We start from the raw sequence: 13,945 nt of genomic DNA, 5'->3' as shown, positions 1-13,945 counted from the left end.
TTACCATAGATTTCAATATAAACAATATTCACATGTATATTTTCTGGTGACTTTCCAAAGTTGTGTTAGTTAAAGTTTGGGGCATATAAACGTTGAAAATATGTCGCACAACCCTATATGTTGACCTTTGAAAAAAATAGCAATGCATATGAACTTTCCATTCTAGGATATGATTTTTTTCAAAACTTCATAGTAAAAGTGGTACAGTTTTAGCCGTAAAAGGATTTCCTATGGGAAAATGCATTGTCAATATTTACAGAAATGCAACCTATATTGGGTGAAATAAGAGAACATACAGAATTTAACCAAATTTGGTTTCTCTCACAGACTTTGATGAAATTAACTCAAATATAAAGTTTTATAAATATTTCATGAAGATTGATTAAATCCTGGGCCTTAAATATGATGACTCAGCATAAATTCAGTTTACAGTATGCATAGTTTACTTAAAGGCCTGAATGCAAAATAAATTCATAATATATGCATATTTGTAAGTTACATTGTTTAGAAGTGCTTATATTTACCATGTTTACTCTTCGAAGTCATTGAAACTCATAAGATACTTCCTGAATATTATTAGTGGGGTGTTTTTGTCCTGTCGATAACCCAAAAGTAAGCCGTAACACCTAAATCTGATTTTTGTCACAGCGGCATAAAAAATACAAGCTAGAAATATAAGAATATTTCAACAAAACTTACAATAGTGTGTTCTATCCAGAATATACTAAATATTCCATATGCAAAAAACAGCAGAACAATTTAGGAAATTTGAGGCCCCAGGGGGAAAAACAGAGAAAATTGCCTACCCCCTGGGTCATAAAACAAATAATTTAACTTGTAAATGCTATGATTTTGTGATTTTAAAGGTTTTTAAATAGAAATCAATAATTGTGCTTGAAAGTAAAAATCAGATGTTAGAAGTCATCTCTATAACATTTTAAGTGAATTTATACATCAGACTGGTATCTGCATACTATTGCAAATATGGCTTTGTTTTAACACTTCTAGTTCATATAAAAGCTAAATTATGTCAGATATATGGTTACAGATGGTACTGTTGTGACAAAAATTCTAAACTGATCATTTGGGGCAGAAAATATAAACTTTTATTGACAAATAGGCATACAGTAAGATGTGGACTGGAGATATGGGCAGAATTCGATAATTTATATAATCTTGAATGTTGGAATGATTGACTGCTAAACATATCATTTACAGTATTCTAAAATGCTTTTAATATGTTATCAAAACATTTTTAAACCGGTTCTAGGCGTTTTATGTCAGAAAACATGCAAATAGGGTAAGCTGGCAATAATTAAAGTCTTGTTTTCAAATTCTCTAAAAAATTAAAACAGGGGATGGGGTATAAAATGTACAGTAAAAGTAAACTCCGAGTATATTCAGTGAATTCCTTAAGGCTATAATTCTGATAAGTGAGTATTTATGTGAGAAAAAGTGTTTACAGCTGTTTCTCAAACCATGCCACTTTTGGGGAGATTTAGAATATTAATAGAAAATTAATTTTGTTAACATACTGGTTCCCAGTTCTGATCTGTAGGTTGCATCTCATAGACATAACTTACGAGGACCCCCTAATTACTTGTTGTTTTAGTCTAATTATCAAATGTTGGAGAAACATGACTAAACCAATTTATCTAATTAACACCCAAAAAAAAGTGTAACAAATATCTTGTTTAAAATTAACAAATTTTGGTATATATATGACATGTAAAATGCAATGATTTTTAATACTTATATTACGTTTAGGATTTTTTAAACAATTCTATTACAATATAAATACTCAAAATTGACAACAACATTTCGAATGGTCTGCAATTTTATTTGCTATGGTCTACATGTTATGCCTGAAAGGCAGGCTTCATCAGGACAATTTTTATACAGAAATTACAATTTCATGTATCATATAATAGTAAAACGAACTCAAGTTACATTGTAAACAAACTTTTAATTTTCTTAATTTTCTATATTTATCTTATCTATTTATAACTCTGTATTGCTTCTTTCACTTTTCATTGTTCTTCTCACCATGACGACGTCAAATTCAATGCACCACTTTGAGTACTTCAGGGATTAATTTCTGTATAAAAATTGTCCTGATGAAGCCTGCCTTGCAGGCGAAACATGTAGACCATAGCAAATAAAATTGCTTATTAAATTGATTGAGTTTGAAGTTATTATTTACTAACATAAAATACAATCCTTTCTCAAAAAGTTCTACAGTTGTATAAACCTTTCTTTATTTACATCATTCAAATTGGTTATTTTGGGTCAAGCATGCATAGTTATTCCCCCCTAGCAAAAAAGCATGCCACACCAGTCCTCGGTGACATATACCTAAGTCATCACTAGGGTTAATGTCATAATACAGATATAAAATAAGCTTTGCACAGTAAGTTATCCATGAAAATTATGTGTCAGTCATATAAACCCATTCAGATGGACATGTACACCTTGCAATTGTTCTATACACCAAATATAGTTTACTCATTAATTTTATTATCTAAGAGTATTCGGTTAACAGGAAGTTGTCGAGTGATGAATCTGAAAACGCATCACACGGTATAGCTGACTTATATCAAGTCTGAAACCAAATATCAGAAATCCTGGTAGTGCAGTTCCTGAGAAAAATGTGACGAAAATTTTTCAACTTGGCTATCAGGTGCAAAAATGATATAAGTGTTCGGTAAACAGGAAGTTGTCAAGTGATGAATCTGAAAACGCATCACACAGTATAGCTGACTTATATCAAGCCTGAAACCAAATTTCAGAAATCCTGGTAGTGTAGTTCCTGAGAAAAATGTGATGAAAAATATTCATGGGACGGACGGACGGACTGACTGACAGACTGACGGACTGACGGATTGAAGGACTGATAGACTGACAGAAGGACAGACAGAGGTAAAACAGTATACCCCCCTTTTTTTCAAAGCGGGGGTATAATTATGTGACCCAAAGAACCTTGAAAAGGAGGTCAAGCTCAGTTGAACTCTACTAAAGAGAAGATGACTTGGTACCTTTAGTACCTGAGAAAAGAATATAATCAGAAAACTTCAGAGCCTAAAACCACATATATATTCCAGACTGAAACCTCAGATGATTAGGCATCAGTAAACCAGATAATAACAAACCAGCTCCTTAATCTTTTGAAATATGAAGCTTTATAAAAGAGACAATGTGGCCACTGCCACCGGAAAGCATCCTTCTGTTTGAGGAGGTACAATAAGACCTTCACCTGACATAAGACTAGCAAAGGCTTGTTGTTCTCAATTGCATCCACAGATGTCCGTATTTACAGTTACATTTTGTCAATACAAATCTGATCGTAAAATGAAGTATGTTGGAATTGATTGATTCATAGTTTCAAAACTTTTGTTATATTTGTTTTAACTTTAAACATCATACCATCTAATTTATTCCATATTCCATCATCAGACATTGCTTTGCATTTTATTTTATGAATTTCTATTCCATTTGTACTGGTAACATCTGTATTATCTTCACCAAACAATCTTTTAATCAATGAAGTCTTTCCTGCCCCTTTCTTTCCAACTACTACTAAACGTATGTCTCTCTTTTTCTCAGAGCCTGACTCAAGTAATTTAAGGTACAGTTCGACAGATCTTTTGTCAGTCATTAATTTTATTTCAGTTGGGACTTCATCTACAAAGTCAAAGATATAAAGTTATTTTAATGAACATGATGAAGAAAAATACTATTTTACACAATTTATTATAATCAAGTATTTTCTATTATGCACCTTTTTCATTGTTTGTAAATATTAAATATTTAGTTTTTAGCAAAATTAGATGATTAAACAATAATTAAGGGCCCTTTCGAGCCTACAGTCAGGTGAGGATTTTTGTTGAAGGCTTCATTGTGACTTTGCCAATTTTGTCCTTTTCATAAGTAATTTACTGTATCTAACATGTATTTTTATGGGTCTCGAAGTTACCACAATTTTAAAATGGTTTTCCCATTTTACAGTGAAAATGTTGGGCAATTCATGATAGTATTTGTAAAATTACTATGCCAAATATATTTCATAATTTTTTGATATTTCCCTGTAGTTGTTTTCCTAAATGCACAGATGAATTGTCATCGACATCTTTTAAATAAACTCATCATAGATACCAGGATTCAAATTTTGTATTAACACCAGAAGCGCGTTTCGTCTTCAAACGATTCATCAGTGACGTTCCAATCAAAAAAGTTAAAAATGCCAAATAAAGTACGTTGAAGAGCATTGAGGACCAAAAATTCCTAAAAATTTTGCCAAATGCAGCTGAGGTAATCTATTCCTGAGGTAGAAAAGCCTTCGTATTTCAACACTTCAAAGTTTTATAAACAGTTAATTTATAATTATGACCATAGCAATGATAATACATGTCAACACAGAAGTGCTGACCACTGGGCTGGTGATTGAGATTCTGCTCCAACTAGTTATAGTAGCCATCTAGAATTTGCAGTGAGATTAGGCTTTTGGTTAAATATTGAAGGCCTCAGTGTGAAATGAAGAACAGCAATAAAAGTGGTGTGCCTTTGCTTAAAGTTTTATCAGGTGCAGTGCTGATTTTGTGTCATTTGATATACCATATACTTTCTTTTCCAGTATAATAGGAATACACGCATAAGGCATTTATATAAAGTAAAACAGTTGCAACAGTAGAGAAAGATACAACATTTGTATATAGATATAAGAAGATGTTGTATGAGTGCAAATGAGACAACTCTCCATCCAAGTCACAATTTACAAAAGTAAACCATTATAGGTCAAAGTACAGTCGTCAACACGGAGCCTTTGCTCACACCGCCCAGTATGCTATAAAGGGCCCCAAAAATTGCTAGTGTAAAACCATTAAAACGGGAAAACCAACGGTCTAATCTATATAAAAAACGAGAAATGAGAAAGACTTATGAACCACATCAGAACCCTGACTTAGGACAGGTGCAAACAATTATATGCATATTAAAAAAAAAATGGTTGCAAGAATGAAATGAAAAACTATAGCATGTATAGGTATATTGAATAAGAATCAGTTAGAATAAAAGTGCATGTAGTTTCCCCAATTCCAACAACCATGTAAATGAAATAAACACTTTACAAATTTTATGATCCAAAGTGCTTTCATGTATTTAACTTCCTCAATGATTAAGTAAAGTATAAACAGTTAATTGATCCTAGCATAGTGAGTTAATTCACAACATATAACATATTTCGTTAATCTAGTCAATTCCTGTAACTCTAGTATGAACAAGAGTGCACACACCGAAACGTGTCGCCTTCTTTACTAACCACAGATTTCATGTTGATAGTCCTAAATATAAAGCTTTACTTCAAGTATCACATACACTTCACATGATCCAAGAAAATGAGGTCAAGGTCAGATAAAACCAAACAAGAAATACACCTTAAAATTCAATACACCGAATATAGTATCTAAGAAACAAACTTGACCATGGAAACTAAACATTGACCAATGAACCATGAAAATGAGGTCAAGGTCAAATAAAACCTGCCAGACTGAGGTGTACATCATAAAATATGTCCATACACCATATATAGTTGACCTATTGCATATAGTATTAGAAAAAAAGACCAAAACTCAAAAACTTAACTTTGACCACTGAAACATGAAAATGAGGTCAAGGTCAAATCAGACCTGCCAGTTGGACATATACACCTTACAATCAAAATATACCAAATATAGTAGACCTATTGCTCATAGTACAAGTACAGATATATGGACATAATCATGAAAACTTAACCTTCTTCACTGATCCATGAAAAAATGAGGTCAAGGTCAAATGAAAACTGTCTGGCGGGCATGAGGACCTTGCAAGGTACGCATATACAAAATTTAGTTTTCCTATTACTTATAATAAAAAAGAAATTAACATTACAACAAATATTAACTTTTTTTCAAGAAGTCACTGAACCATGAAAATGAGGTCAAGGACAATGGACATATGACAGACGGATACTTCGTAACATAAGGCATCCATATACAAAGTATTAAGCATCCAGTTCTTCCACCTTCTAAAATAAAAAGCTTTTAAGAAGTTAGCTAACGCCGCCGCCAGATCACTATCCCTATGTCAAGCTTTCTGCGACAGAAGTCACAGGCTCGACAAATTTTTTTTTTTCCATATTACTAATCACACGCCATAAATTCATGTGTTAAACAGTTTTTTTCAGCACTGGCTGGACCATTAAAATGAGTTCAAGGACAATGTCCATATGGCTGACAGAAATTTTGTAACATAAAGCATCATCTGTATTTAAGCTTTGAAGCATGAAGGTCTTCCACCTCCTGCTACACATGTGGCATTGGTGGTGTTACTCATGCAAGATCAAATCAGGTCATAATTGCTTAGAGTAAAAGAGGAAAACAATTATGGTGACTAGAATAACACCGGTATCACTCAGATTACAATTCTACCTTAACAGGTAAGTTTGTATTTAGTCTATAAAATACTTATTTAGCCTTGAGAATTGAAAGGTCAGTTTATCCCATTCATACAATAGAAGTTGATAAATTTGGCTTCATGCCATTTACCTTGTCCAAAATTAAGGTCACTTTATTGTTAGTGTGATGTTGTTAAAGTACAAAAGAACCCTATATTCTGACCAATACTTAAAACTTTGTGCATCTTGATTTAATTGTTAATCTGTTAATCATGTTAATGTTGAATTTTTGGGGATATTTTTGGCCTTTTACTTGCATATTTCTTTACATGGTAGTTTTTTTAGATATAAAAAAACTATCTGCTTGACTTTATAGAAATAGACTATCCTTGCATTACACTGTCTTGTTTTTTGTTTACACCAAATCTGACAGATTATTATTCTGTTATTTAGTTGCAAAATATTTTTAAATGAGAGCTGACATTTTTTCTATCTTTAAATGTTAAAATAATCATAATGTGAACAAGAATGAAGAAAACATCTTGCTCCCTAAAGAAACATCATCAACCAGGATATAAAATTCCAAATATTAATTTATTATACTTATATCAGTTAAAATCTCAAGCCACTGTTTTGCATGTTAAAACAATGTAGGTCATGTCCCAACAGAAAATCAATAAATATGACAGTACAATGTACTCTTAGCACAAACACATAAGGTCACTGTGAAATAGACATCTAAGGCAAGAAACAGTCAGTTATACCAAACCAGTTTGACTGCAGGGATGATTCCAGGTGTTTTCAAATAGGTCCCTTGAACATCGAATTGGGAATTTTTATTCCAATTGGGATTTTTTTTATGCATAAAATCTAAGACGAAATCATATCATCATGATCATTTTCCTGTAAAAACGGAAATGTATATTAAGTTTAACCTCTACACTGATTTAAGAAGTTGTTACATTTTGAATAATTATGGATGAGCTACTGATTATGATATATATTATTCTGATCACATAGATATGATCACCAGATTACTTGAAAGTTATTGGATTGAGACTAGCATGACTAGGGAAGTTGTATTACATGAATATCAGTGCACATGATGCACTAGTCCAAATAATTATGACGTCTTGAAAGGCTATTATATTTTTTTTTCTTTGACGCCTTACTTCAAAGTAACCTAGGCATATAACATATACATAAACATACATATATATCAGCTTACATTAATCTATGGCAAGCCGTTTTACTATTTAATCAAATGTCAAGTTTATTAGAGACCATGAAGTATATGACATGTATGAGATATCTTATAAATATATTTTATAATTTACAAGATATCTTTTATAATTTACAAGACATCTTATATAGTTGATAAGACATCTCATATAGTTTCTAAGATAACTTGTATAGTTTATGGGATATCTTATAAAGAAAATAAGATATCTTATAAACTATATATTTTATAAGATATCTTATATGCATGTACTTGATAAGATATCTCCTAAAGTTTTAAAGATCTCTTATGAATATATTTCAGATTAGATATCTTGTATAGTTTATAAGATATATTTAAGAGTTTATAAGATAGTTTATAAGATATCTTTAAGATATCTTGTATAGTTTATAAAGAAATTTATATAAGATATCTTATAAACTATATATTTTATAGATATCTACGGAAGCCTGGAGCTGCCTTGTATTATTGTTTATAACTAAACCAGATATGATAATCATCGCGATAATGTTTTGTATATTGCAATACGATGCCTTATTCATCGCAATATTTCGCTATATTTAACGACAAGGCACTCTATTTAGCGCAATGATTTTTTATATTTAACAGCAAGAAGACTTAATTATCGCAAGAATTTGTTTTATATAATAAGACGACTTATTTATCGCAATAGTTCGCTATATCTAACAACAAGGCACCATATTTAGAGCAATGCATTGCTTTATTTAAAAAGAAGAAGCCTTATTTATTGTTATTATTTGCTATAAATAACAAGACGCCTTATTTATCGCAATATTTCGCTATATCTAACAACAAGACGTCTTAGTTATCGCAATGATTTGCCCTAGACACCTTATATATCGCCATACTAACAAGGCGCCTTAGTTATCGCAAGATTTTGATTTTAATATATATTCCCACACTTCAGACTGTCTATCAACTCCTGTGTACCTTAACCTCAATTTCAGATATAGAGATATAGTCTTCTATGACATGTGCTTTTGACTGATCACAAGAATTTGCGATCATCCGATGTTCAATACTTCAATACTTTGAATAAAATCTTTCACTGTATATCATGGATCTATATACAAGTATACAACGTATACCAGACGTTTCTTAGATTATTTTTTTTCCCCTCTCTCTTTTTTTTTAATAAATCCCTTGTTTCTTGTATATGTATGTATGGGCACAACCCAGGAACCTGTAGTTTAGTGGTTCATGCCTCGACCCACAGTTAATATTTTGTAAATGTTTTTTATGTTTAATTTGGCCAGTTTTTTGTGTTTCCCACTTTTCATGTCAAGCCTTTTATAGACGACTTTACTGTATCGGGTTTTGCCATTGTGAAAGTTTCCTTTTATTGCTTGAATCCACTCTATATTTAAATTAGCAATATATCACATCTCTTTGTTTTTAAATTATAAATCTGACTTTTACAGTCTTGTTTTCCTGAAAAAGCATGACATATTTTTCACTGGGGGTTAAGTTTTGCAACAAACAGTCAATCAAATTACACTTTTGTTAATAAAGAGGAAAACCATTTTAAATTTATTCATTTGTTAGGTTGGGAGATAGGATATTTCATATATGGTTGCCTTGTAAGAGCTGAAAAATAGACATAATTGGTGACATATTAAAATGAATAATAATGCCCTTTTCCCTTTCCCATCCTCCGAATTCATCTATAAATTTAAACCGACTATCATGAAATAGCACAATGGTGTTGAAAGTAGAGTTAAACACCATCAGTCATAATCCCTTCCCTAGAATACCTCAACTAGTTGTGTCCGTGTAGTTCTTATATTTATCCATAAAAATTAATTATTTAAAAAAACTGCTCACATTCTAGTATATCTGCATTCATAAATTTATTAATGTAATTAGACTAAATGACACCATGTTTGTTATGAGCATCTGCCATCTAAACTAACTATAAACTAGAGGCTCTCAAGAGCCTGTGTTGCTCACCTTGGTCTATGTGCATATTAAACAATGGACACAGATAAATGCATGACGAAATTGTTGGTTTGGTGATGGTGATGTGTTTGTAGATCTTACTTTACTGAACATTTGTATGCTACAATTATCTCTATCTATAATGAACTTGGCCCAGTAATTACAGTGGAAGATATTTTGTAAAAAATTACAAAAAAATATGAAAATTGATAAAAATTGACTATAAAGAGCAGAAGGATCTTCACCTGATAAACAATTTAACTCTCTGGTTTCAGAGATATAAGCCAAAATATACATTTTACCCCTATGTTCTATTTTTATCCATGGCGGCCATCTTGGTTGTTTTGCCGGGTCATCGGACACTTTTTTTTAAACAAGATACTCTAATGATGCATGACCTAGTTTGGTTAAATTTGGCCTTGTAGTTTCAGAGGAGAAGATTTTTGTAAAAAAATTTCGGACAACGGACGGCGCCAAGTGATAAGAAAAGCTCACTTGGCCCTGTGGGCCAGGTGAGCTAAAATGGAAGAGACGGAAGACATTTGTCTCCCCAGAACTGCTTGCAGCGAAAAGAACTAAAGAACGAAAAAAAAATCAAGAATTCAAGAATAAAATTATTGGTTTCGCATGAATGCACACGGGTTTTAAGGGGATTATGAGAGGTGACCTTTGGTGAGGCCTAAATTAAAATATTGTTTGTTTGCCCTTTTCCGACCCTATGTTTTGAAACAGGGTAGGTAGGTAGGTAAAATATTTTATTTTTTTCCCCAAATAAATAACTTGGCTCGGTATATTACTTGTCATGGGTAGGCAGGTAGGTATAATATTTTATTTTAGATACAAACTCTGCATAATGACATTATTATGTCATTTGTGTCCGTTTTGTTTTTGCAAATAAGTTTTCTGGTACTATTAGTTTTTAAAAAAATATCACGTAGAATGTGAAGCTAATTCATATATGCACAGTACTATTTTGTTTTCAAAATATCAAAATATAGAGCTGTGCCGCATATCTGTAACGTTTATATGCCTGCAACTTTGAAGAGTTTGAACTTGCACTTATATTCTGTACTACATACCTTGTATGCTTACCTTAAGATTTTCTGTAAAAGGTAACTTTGTACTGATAAGATATGTCCGGGCAGACATACATTACTAGCAGAAAAGTCCCTAGAGTGTTAAAAACATCGTGTGTGCCTTTGTTTCCAATTAAAATGCTACAAGACTTAAAACTCTGACAATTGTCACGTATTTTACATCGCATTTATAAGTGATCTGTATGGACAACTTGGCGATTTTACTGCCAGATATTCTCCACTTTACAGGGTTTTGTCACTTTTGATTGATATCAGATATAAATAATATAGCGGCATCGTTAACATAATCATCCTGATCTGCGGATTACAAAAGGCCATTCCTACATAAAATACAACGTCCGTTTACAAACTAGTTTGTACACACGTTGATAATTTTGTATCAAACGAACTTATTTGTAAATGAACCCTGCTCTAATAAAGGTACAGAGTAGCGTACGTGATTTCAGGAAGCGTTCAAATGCTGAACATCGATTTCAAACAAATGTTTTGAAACTTCAAATGCAAGTGTTCATGTCAAACGCTCAGGTGATACCAAACGGACTGGACCTTATACGTTAAAGATAAAACCCGAGAATTCCGGATAAAATAGTTTTGAGCGGGAAATACAAATATAAGATTTTTGGTAGGAACGAAAAAATAAAATAAATAAAATCTTGCTGGTAAATACAAATAAAAGATTTCCAGGCGCAACGAATTTATAGGGTCGGTCGGTAAAGGGCAAACAATCAATATTTTAATTTAAGCCTGACACCCTTCGCTCAAAAACAAGACAAAAGTCTATGGGGGCGCTAGAAGTACATGTTTGCCTAAACCACCAGGCTATTCCACTAACACATTTATGCAGCCTGTATGTATGGTGTCTCTGACTGTTAAATGCAGCCTGTATATATGGTGTCTGTGGTTATAAGATGTTGTCTGTGGTTGTTAGATTTAGTCTTCATATACATAATGCTGTCTGTGACAGTAAGTTAAAGTCTGTATATATATATATGACGTCTGTGGTTGTTAGATTTAGTCTTTCCATGGTATCTGTTGTTGTTAGATGTAGTCTATATATGGTGTCTGTGATTGTAAGATTTAGTTTTTATATGGTGTCTGTGGTATTTAGATAAAGTATGTATAGATATGGTGTCTGTGGTTAGATGTTGTTTTTATATGATGTCTGTGGTTGTTAGATGTAGTTTTTACATGGTATACATCTATTGTTGTTAGATGTAGTCTATAAATGGTGTCTGTGGTAGTTAGATAAAGTCTGTATAGATATGGTGTCTGTGGTATGTAGATAAAATCCATATATACATACATATGGTGTATGTAGATATAGGAAGATGTGGTGTGAGTGCCAATGAGACAACTCTCCATCCAAATGTGGTTGTTAAATGTAGTCTTATTATGGTATATGTTGTTGTTAGATGTATACAAAAGAAGATGTGGTATGATTGCCAATGAGACAACTATCCACAAAAGACCAAAATGACACAAACATTAACAACTATAGGTTACCGTAGTCTATATATGGTGACTGTGGTAGTTAGATACAGTCTTTATATGGTGTCTGTGGTAGTTAGAAGTCTGTGTATATATGGTGTCTGTGGTTGTTAAATGTAGTCTTTATATGGTATCTGTGGTAGGCAGATGTAGTCTGTATATATATGGTGTATGTGATAGTTAGATAAAGTCTTTATATGGTGTCTGTGGTAGTTAGATACAGTCTTTATATGGTGTCTGTGGTAGTTTAAAGTCTGTGTATATATGGTGTCTGTGGTTGCTAAATGTAGTCTTTATATGGTATCCGTGGTAGTTAGATGTAGTCTTTATAAGGTGTCTGTGGAAGGTAGATGCAGTCTTTATATGGTGTCTGTGGTAGTTAAATGTAGTCTTTATATGGTGTCTGTGGTAGGTAGATGTAGTCTTTATATGGTATCTGTGGTAGGTAGATGTAGTCTTTATATGGTATCTGTGGTAGGTAGATGTAGTCTTTATATGGTGTCCATGGTAGTAAGATAAAGTCTGTATATATAAGGTGTCTGTGGATGTTAGATGTAGTCCTTATATGGTGTCTGTGGTTATTATATGTAGTCTTTATATGGTGTCTGTGGTTGTTAGATACTATCAACGTATAACAAAATAGAAGTTTTTTTTATATGGTGTCTGTTTATGTTAGATACAGTCTGTATATGGTGTCTCTGTTTGTTAGTTATAGTCTGTATATTGGGTCTTTGCTTATTATATGAAGTCTGTATATGTTGTCTGTGGTGTCAGATACGGTTTGTATATGGTGTTTGTGGTTATTAGGCACAGTCTCACTCTGTTTTTGGTTTCTTGGGTTGCAAGATGCATTCCGTATATGATGTATGTGGTTGTTAGATAATGTCTACTATAACAAAAACAAGTAGAACAGGTGGTGTGATTGCCAATGACACAGTCAAACTCTCAAGGGGGACCAAAACAATGAAGTGTTACAACTTTGAAATCGTATAAGGGAAAAAGAGGAGGGTAAACGTAAAAGTAAATGTATGTTTACAATTATTTAGTGACAAGGATTGAGTTTTAAAGGTATGCAAAGGAAAGTTATTGCTTTTCATATGTTTATTATTTACAATCAAGTCTATACGGTATGGCAGCAAACACAATCATGATCATGATGTGATGTGATTTAAACCCGCTTTGAAATTAAGCAACACTGATCTTTATTTCAACTTGATACTCCGAAATGTTTTCGTGCAGAAGGACACAGGTCACCATACCAAGTCCCATTACGATTGGGTTGACCAGTATTTTTCCTGTTGAACAATTACTTGCTTTGAATCGAATGTTTATCCATAGTACGAACATATAATATGATAATTGCGTGTCTTTTGCTGGACTTCTGATGTACGTAGTTTTACATTTATGTCAAGGAAGCACTGTACAGTTAGAAAAACATTAATTAAAATTGAACCACAAAATGTTTCATCATCCTCTATTCATATTTTTCAAATACATTAACCTAACTGTTTGTGTTATACATGTTCAAATGTATCTTTCATAGATTTGATTTTCAAAAGTTAAAAGAGTGAAATATAATTCCTGTTTTGTGTATCCATGGGAACATTTTGCATTTATTTACGTAACATATTGCAAAAAGAAGGGTGAAAATGTCACATATTCCCCAAAATTTGAATCAAACTAGAAGTTCAATGCCTTTGAGTGATACCTTTTCAGAAACTGTTGACAATAATC

The 13,945-nt window shown here is 32.4% G+C and overlaps 1 protein-coding gene across 4 annotated transcripts in view; it reads right to left on the bottom strand.

Moving 5' to 3' along the window:
• Window positions 1-13,945, bottom strand: part of LOC139497239 (uncharacterized) — a 167,197-nt gene that overhangs the window by 107,619 nt on the left and 45,633 nt on the right. For all 4 annotated transcript variants that reach the window (XM_071285368.1, XM_071285370.1, XM_071285371.1 and 1 more), the window contains one exon: window positions 3,424-3,681. In XM_071285368.1, coding sequence (XP_071141469.1) covers window positions 3,424-3,681 — 258 coding nt within the window. The remainder of the gene's footprint in view (window positions 1-3,423; window positions 3,682-13,945) is intronic.

Source organism: Mytilus edulis, chromosome 12 (assembly GCF_963676685.1).
Source record: "Mytilus edulis chromosome 12, xbMytEdul2.2, whole genome shotgun sequence".
Lineage (NCBI taxonomy): Eukaryota > Metazoa > Mollusca > Bivalvia > Mytilida > Mytilidae > Mytilus > Mytilus edulis.
This window is presented reverse-complemented; position numbering and strand designations above follow the sequence as displayed.